This window comes from Lupinus angustifolius, chromosome LG20 (assembly GCF_001865875.1).
Source record: "Lupinus angustifolius cultivar Tanjil chromosome LG20, LupAngTanjil_v1.0, whole genome shotgun sequence".
Taxonomy (NCBI): domain Eukaryota; kingdom Viridiplantae; phylum Streptophyta; class Magnoliopsida; order Fabales; family Fabaceae; genus Lupinus; species Lupinus angustifolius.
This window is the reverse complement of record NC_032028.1, coordinates 12961584-12970333: the sequence shown is the minus strand read 5'-3', so window position 1 is coordinate 12970333 and position 8750 is coordinate 12961584. Positions and strand designations below refer to the sequence as shown.

Below are 8750 nucleotides of genomic sequence, written 5' to 3'. Positions count from 1 at the left end.
TATTTAACATTTGTTATGAATGAATGGATGACAACTAATACGATATTAATCATTTGAACATATTATTTTTTACCTTGATTATGGGATGATGTGGCAGGAAGTACTCCAGGCTAAAAAGAGTTGAAGATCAGACTTGTACTACTTGGGATGGATACCTAAACCGAAACTTCAACCTCATGTCATTATTTATAGAGGGTAAATATATGCAAGAGAGAATGAGGTAGAAAGAAGTGATATAAAAAATGAATGTGATGATGAGATTAACTTGCATTGAAGGAAGGTCTACTGTCATTATTGTTGAGGCCATGCGCCCGTCTTTTCAATCAGCCAGTTTGACATGCGTGTATTTTTGCTTAAGGCATCTGTATATGAGATTTTATTTATTTCTGTTTGTGATAGTTCTAAAGCCTTATCTTTTTATGATAAGTTACCCCATATATCAGACTTAGACTTTATTGACTCTCCATTGGTATAGCCATATCTTAAATGTTTTAAGTTTAGGTAAGTTCATACTTACCAACCCATTGGTCTTTTAAGGGGTAGCTCATGACCGGGACAAATGAGTAGAAACATGTATTTTGAAAAATCATGCATAAAATCGGAACAATTTAAAATAGTTATATGTTGCCTCTAAATATTTTTATGTTTTAAAATATTTAAAACATTTTTGCCTGTAACCCTAACCCCTTGACCCTTGTGCGTATGGCTATATATACATACAATGAACAAGAAAACATTGATACAAATAATTTTTCAACACATAACATAAAACTTCAGAAGCATTTATATTAGGATCATGGAAACTCAAACAGTTTATGAGTCTCAGTTTCCTGTTATTGACTTCACTACCGAAAAAATGAAGCCTGGTAATGATGAATGGTTTCAAGCCTGTAAGGTGGTGCGTAGAGGATTTGAAGATCATGGTGTATTCCTTGCCCGGTTTGATAAGGTTGGTCCAGAACTTCTCAACACAATATTTTTATCAATGCAAGAACTATTTTGTCTCCCATTTGAAACAAAATCGAGAAAAACCAGTGATAAGCCTAACCATGGCTATAGTGGACAATTTTCTGCTTCCCCTCTATTTGAATCTTTTGCAGTTGATAATCCATCTAACATAGAAGATTGTCAAAAGTTCACACAAATAATGTGGCCCCAAGGAAATAATCGTTTCTGGTATTAATCATTCTATTTTTTTTCAAACATGTATTTCGTTTATTTTACGATCAAGGTGAAATCCTAAAGTATAACTAAAAGACTCTTGTTTGATTTGTTATTTTCTCTTAATAGTGAAAGTGTCAATACATATGGGAAGTTGTTACTAGAACTTGACCAAACCGTGAAGAAAATGGTGTTCGACAGCTATGGCCTGGATGGGGAGAAATGTGAGTCCTTTCTTGAATCTACCAATTACGTGTTTCGAAGCTATAAATACAGGATACCTGAGATGGATGAGAGCAATATAGGAGTGAATCCTCATACGGACTCAACCTTGATAACCATATTACATCAACAGACAAATGGCTTGGAAATTAGATTGAAGAATGGGGAATGGATTAATATTGATGCCTCACCTTCTTTGTTTTGTATCTTGGCTGGTGATGCATTAGTGGTAAGTTACTCTATAATAATTAATAATACATATGAAGAAAAGTTAAAACGTGCTATACAAAAATGTGTCATTGGTTGGAACGATTAAGAAAATGAAACAGAATTTTTTAAGCTACATATCTAAGAACTTAATATTTCTGTTGATCAATCACAACACTCAAATACAACATGAAGTAACACTCTTTTAATATTATGAGTTTAAAATCTGTGTAAAAAATTTTATATTGTCAGTACATCATCTACTATTGATTTGTATTACTTTTGGTTAATAAATCAATGGTGAATAATTTGTTTAAGTGTAAAAAATATTTTCACTGTCAGTATATACATATTAAATTCTACTATTATATGTTGTAAACATAGTAACCACCCGGTGTTATTTTGATGATTATAAAAATGTAAGTATACATAGAAAAATGATAATATATATATATTATCACATACTTTATTTAGATAATGATTTATAAGAGATGGTGGTAATATGTCCTGATTATACATTTTCTTATGGTTTAGGTATGGAGTAGTGAAAGAATAAGAGCATGCGAACATCGTGTCATTTTGAAATCAAAGGTAATCAGGTATTCATTGGGACTGCTTTCATATAGTGCAAAGATGGTGCAGACGTTAGAGGATCTAGTTGATGAGGAACATCCTATACGCTATAAGCCATTTGATCATTATGGATACCTTGGTTTCCGTTTCACTGAAGAAGCCTTAAAATATACTAATCGAATCAAAGCATATTGTGGAATTTGATGTTTAGGTTCTTTGTTTGTTGCTTCATTCTCTAGTACAAATTGTTTATTGTTATAAACCCTTCTTTCCTTAGTAAGTTTGATGATCACAACTAGACAAATTGGATATAGAAAAAAATAGTGATGGAGCACAACTGTCTTTATATCAATGACTTTCTACTCTATATTAATTAAAGATGAAATTGCACATGTTTCCTATTCATCATGATATATCAAGTTTATCTAATTCTTACAAATTGAAATTTTATTATATCCCAAATTAGTGAATTGGAATGGAGCCATATGATAAACATAGAGTGAAAAAATTAGGGAATTGAAAATTGTTCTACAACTTTGAATATTCTATCTATAACTTTTGACGAAATTTTTTGTCTCTTTTAACCTAAATCATATACGTACATAGACATACACAATCATACAGAGAAATAAAAGAGGAACTAAGACATCTAATAAATACAATTCATTGACAACGTAAAATTATTCATAATATAACATCATGATAGTAAACATATAATAAATATAGAACGTGAATACATATAATGCATTATATTTGCATTAAGGATATGGGTATGGATACCCTTGAATACGATATGATCTCCCCAAATAGCAACCACCAAACCTAATCGTAAATTAACCTAGAGTATAGACCACTACAAAACCATGCTGGTATAAGTAAGAAAACATATCCTCTTAAATATGAGATTGATCTTTTCATAATAGAATTGTTTTTATCAGATGCTTTCATATTAATCGTTTATGAATTCCCCTATTTGTTGCTCTAGGAAAGTGTGAAGAGGGTGTCAAAAATCTCGTTTAGTTTGGTGCAAGACCATCCTTGTCATACTGCATATACAATCTCAACTCTCACTGCATTATCCCCGCATAAACAGTCCCTCAAGGCTCTTTGACGGGTTACCATCATCACCATTTGGTCCATCATCTCAAGGTTCATCGTCATTATCCATTTCCTCTCCACTATTCCAATTACACATTAGTGTGTCCACTAACCAAATGTATTATTGTTAAGTCTTTTAGCCATTCTTTTAAACCGTGATTAGCCCATCCTAAGTCATCTCAATACATGAATGTTTCTTGTAGGACTAGACCTTAAACCTTATCATCTCATGATGAAAACCACACAGCTAAGCTAACAATGATTCATGGATGGCCGAACGACAATCCCCACTTATGGTCAGCTAGTGCAAATAGACACTCATGGACACTTCACAAGTGTCGTTATAGCCTTTAGGCTTTCGTGCCACATTCCATCCACATCGTCTTTAAACAAAAGATACAAATTGTTAATGTTTGGAAACACCAAGTCTTTTTATATAGTTTTATATGACATTACACACATCCCTAAAGATTTCCAATCTGATATATTCTGCATTGCTATTTCCACAACTCTAACTCTAGCTTAGTTCACAAACTACAATCACTACGTCAGATATCGTAATAAACGTTGGTCATTCAATAGCACAATTTTGAACGACGTTGTTGGAAATGAGACGGAAGAACATCAACAATGCCTAAAAACAAGCGCTGTCAATTTGTGTAACTTCAACAACGCATTCTTGACAAAACGTTGTTGAACATCAGTAAAGTTAGCGCAGACTTGAATGATTTATATTTAACAACGCATTTGATAGAAAAAGTTGTTGATGTTAATACATGCAATAATGCATAATTAAGGAAGCGCTGTTGAAAATGACATAGTAACCACACTTGCTTAATTATGCGTTGTTGATGTTTTACGACTTTTTAAATGTCCGAGATATTAATGGTGACATTTATGCGTCTCTTCGTTTGTTGAAATATTAATGGTTGAATGATTATGCGATTCTTAGTTGTTGAAATATTAATGGTTGAATGGTTATGCGTCTCTTCGTCTGTGGAAATGTTAATGGTTGTTCATCTACAAATATTGTGGTTCACTCTATGTTCTATTTCATCAGTAAAAGTATGTGTTTAATTCTATATTCTATAAGAGTATGTTCACGGGGATAGGAGGAACAAAACACAAAGTAGTAAAAAAAGCAAGACTGCAGAAAGTGAAAAAGAGAAAAATGACCTAGATTTGTATAGAGGAGTCGAAGAAAAAATTGTGTTTCTGTTTCAGAATCATATCAAGGAGGTCTTTAACAACTTTTGATTTTTCAAAAGGATCCAAAGTTTAGAGGGAAAGTGACTGTTATACAAGATTTGTGTTAGATAAAGATTTAATTTGTACATTATTTAGTTCATTGAGCTCTTTCAATTTTTTCAGTTCATTGAAATCTTTCCCAGATTTCAGAAGGAAAGTGGCTATTATATAAGATTTGCATGAAATGAATATTTGTGTAGAGGATTCGAGGAAAAAATTATTTCCGTCATTGAAATGATGTCAACTTTTGATTTGGAAAAATGACCCAAATTTTGAAAGGAAATAAAAGGAAAAAAATTATTTCCTTCATTGAATTCTTGTTCATTGTATTCTTCATTTGCCAAATCATTTAGTTTAATGTATGTTGCATCTGAATGAATAATAAAATAATTATTTTGGATGTTAATTCCTATTTTTTGTTAATTATTTGGATGGTTATTTTCTTTAATACTTTAGTTGTTCCTTATTAATAAACACAATAAACAAATTAACAATACTTAATAAATACATAAACAAATTAACAAAATGTAATGTTTAATATTTTTCCAGTTTCGTATTAATAAACACAATTATATAGTAATATATTTCATGTCAACTTCAGCTTAATTAACGTTAATTCATGTTGTATAAATATTTTTCAGTTATGTAAAATGTTAATTTAATAGTGGATAACTACGAACACGTTAATTTGGAAAATAAGTTCAGTTTAACAGCGCATAATTACGATTGCGCTGTCAATTAGATTCTATTCAACAACACATAATTAATATAGCGCTAACAATTAGATTCTATTCAACAGTGCTACATCTCGGTAGCGTTTTTGATGTGTTAATGAAAATAAGTAGTAAACAACTGGATACACAACAACAGCGCAATCCTTAATATGTGTTGTTGAAGGTGTCAATACAAGAGCGCCACTTTTAGTATGCGCCGTGGAAGATGTGTTAATGAAAATAAGTAGTAAACAGCTGGATACACAACAACAGCGCAATCCTTAATATGCGCTATTGAAGTTGTCAATACAATAGCGCTACTTTTAGTATGCGTTGTTGAAGATGTCTATTACGCTACTGTTAATATGCACTGTTAAATTGGTAATACAGTTTAAATATCTAAAAAATGAATCGTTTCCTCTACGCTATCAAACTTAATCGAAAAGAAATCCTCATACTCTCAGCCAACCCTCATACTCTCATAAACTCTCATACTCTCATAAACATCAAAAAACGTCATCAATGGCTTCCCAAAGTGGCGATCATGGTTCTCACAATGGTGACGAAGTTACACCGACTCCACAAGAGAAGCAAATCATTGCTCAAAAACGTCTTCCACATGGAATGACTTCCATGCAGAATATCATTCAATCAAGAAGTAAGGATGTGAAGATAGAAGTTCAATGGAACTCTAAAGGCCAACCATTAAACTTGAAGGGTGGCAACGCATTGGTAAACTACATTGGTGTTGTTGTTAGGCAGAATATGAAGCTAACATTCAACAAATGGAGTTATGTAGGGAATACCGTGAACGCGTGATTCCTAAGGGAAAACAAATGGGTTCCACCAACCCCTTTGGCGGTGATGGTGCATCCATTAACCGCCCTCCCGTATTCAGTGGTGAAGGATATGCCTACTAGAAAGTCCGCATGAAAATATTCATAGAAGCCATTAACTCAGATATTTGGGATTCCGTAGTCAGCAGGCCTTTCGTTCCACAACATTTAGTGGACGATGAACTGAAAGAAAAACCGAAAAGTCTATGGACCGATGATGAACGTAAAAAGGTTCAATACAACCTATGTGCTAAAAACATCATCACATCGACCCTATCATATGATGTGTTCTTTCGGATTTTGCAGTGTCCAAGTGCCAAGGAAATGTGGGATACTTTACAAGTGACTCACCAAGGCACTAGCGAAGTCAAGCCTGCCAGGTCGAATGCCCTGACACATGAGTATGAGTTGTTTCGTATGTTACCGAGTGAATCTATCGGTGACATGCAAATGATTCACTCATATAGTAAACCATTTAGTTGCTCTAGATAAATCTTTTACCAAAGGAGAACTTAATAATAACGTTTTACATTTTTTGACAGGAGATAGCAACCTAAAGCTACATCTATCATGGAATCCAAGGATCTTGACTCCATGCCTTTGGCGATATTATTTGGAAAGCTTCAAGAGCACAAGATGGAGCTTGGACGCTTGGCGATGCATGAGGAATCAGACAGCAAAAAGAAAAGTATATCTCTTAAAGCAACAACGTCTCAAACTATAGAAGAGAAATAAGTTGATGAGGCTGATTCAGATATGGATGATGAAACATTGAGCCTTCTCGTACGAAAATTCGGGAAATTCCTAAAGAAAGAAGGCTTCAAACGTTTCCATAAGAAATAAGCGCGCGAGTCAACTATAAAAAGCAAGATTAACAAAGAGCGCTTCACTTGCCACGAGTGCGGTAAGCCAGGACACATGAGGTTTCAATGTCTTACTTACCTCAAGAAAGTTGATTCAGAAAAGAGCACCCCTCGGGACTTCAAGTCAAAGAAGGCCTACATTGTATGGGACATACCATAGGAGGATACGACATCAAGCACCTCAGATGAAGAGGAGACAGCCAAGCTATGCTTAATGACTAGAACAAATGATGCTTGTGGCTCAAATTCAAAGGAGGTAAACAACGAGGTATATTCTGACACCTCATCTTCTTCATCTGATGATTCACCTCCTTATGAGGATTTATATAATGCTTATGTCGAATTGCATGATGAATTAAAGAAATTAGCTAGGATTAGTTCAGATAGAAAACGAGTAATCCTTCTAAATGAACAGAAAATAATTTCATTACAGAAAGAATTAGATGAGCTAAAACTAGAGAATGAAACATTAGATCTAATATATTCCTGTAATACATGCAATTGCTCAAAAGATAATTTATGTCAATCAACTGTCTGTGAGTCTTGCGAGACTTTGGAAAATGAAAATTTGAGACTTAATGAACTCATAGAGAGTCAAAACATGTTAGACACTATGCTTAGTCAAACTAGAAATGTTGGTGACCATACTGGACTAGGATATATTCCCCCTATGCGTAGGAGAAGACCATATAGGAGACCTATTACTTGGTCTAATAAGAAATTTTATAATAAGAAGGTTCCTACATGCTTTTATTGTGGCACACATGGCCACACTTCCTACTCTTGTTACATCCGAAAATATCGTATACCTAGTGGTGTATATGTCTGGATGAAAAAGTGAGATGACTCCCTAGTTACTAACAGAAAAATAAATTGGGTACCTAAAAAAGGCATGTGATCTATTTTGCACGTATGTCTAAGAGCACATGGACAACATTAGTATCTTGATAGTCGATGCTCGAGACATATGACAGGAGATAGATCAAAATTCCTAGATCTATCATTGAAAGAAAAAGGTTTGTCACGTATGGAAACAACAACAAAGGAAAAATACTTGGCACCAGAACAATTGGCAACTCAAATCAGGCAGTAATCGAGAATGTGCTATATGTTGAAGGCCTGGAACACAATCTCTTGAGTATCAGCCAACTCTGCAACAAAGGTAACAGTGTATCGTTTAATTCTGGATGTTTTATAATTCGTGATAATATATCTAATAAAGTTAAGTTTGTCGGATATCGTATTAATAATATCTAGATGGTTAACACCTAGAGGATGTCACTACTCTATTTTCAAAATGTTTTATATCTAAAGAGGATGACATCTGGCTTTGGCATAGGTGTGTCGCTCATATTCATGTAAAGTATCTAGATAAATTGTCTAAAAATAATTTTGTTGATGGGCTACCAAAACTTGATTTTAAAACTCGGAAAACTTGTGATACTTGTCAAAAATGTAAACAAGTTAAAAACGTTTTTGGTAAAAAGAATGTGATATCCACAACAAGACCCTCGAAGCTTCTCCATGTGGACTTGTTTGGACCATCACAAGTTATGAGTTTTGGTGGTAGTTTTTATGCTTTAGTAATTGTTGATGATTTCTCTAGATTCACATGGACGTTATTTCTATCATCCAAGAGCGATGCATTCAAGTCTTTCAAAAACATTGCCAAACAAATCCAAAATCAGTTTAACCATAAGATAGTATACATTCGATCTGATCATGGTGGCGAATTTCAAAACCATCAATTTGATAAATTTTATGATAAATATAGTATTATGCATCAGTTCTCGGCTCATCGTACCCCTCAACAAAATGGAGTTGTTGAG

At 33.6% G+C, this 8750-nt stretch overlaps 1 protein-coding gene across 1 annotated transcript; it reads left to right on the top strand.

Moving 5' to 3' along the window:
* LOC109335357 (2-oxoglutarate-dependent dioxygenase AOP2-like) lies at window positions 740–2538 on the top strand. The gene is made up of 3 exons (XM_019571499.1): window positions 740–1176; window positions 1291–1612; window positions 2125–2538. Exons 1-3 carry the CDS (start codon window positions 797–799, stop codon window positions 2365–2367), a joined length of 945 nt encoding a protein of 314 aa, XP_019427044.1. The 5' UTR covers window positions 740–796; the 3' UTR covers window positions 2368–2538.

Coding starts and splice junctions, on each gene's coding strand:
- LOC109335357 (XM_019571499.1), top strand. CDS start 797: ATGGAAACTCAAACAGTTTATGAGTCTCAGTTTCCTGTTATTGACTTC. Junction 1,177..1,290: donor CAAGGAAATAATCGTTTCTG/GTATTAATCATT, acceptor TTCTCTTAATAG/TGAAAGTGTCAATACATATG. Junction 1,613..2,124: donor TGGCTGGTGATGCATTAGTG/GTAAGTTACTCT, acceptor CTTATGGTTTAG/GTATGGAGTAGTGAAAGAAT.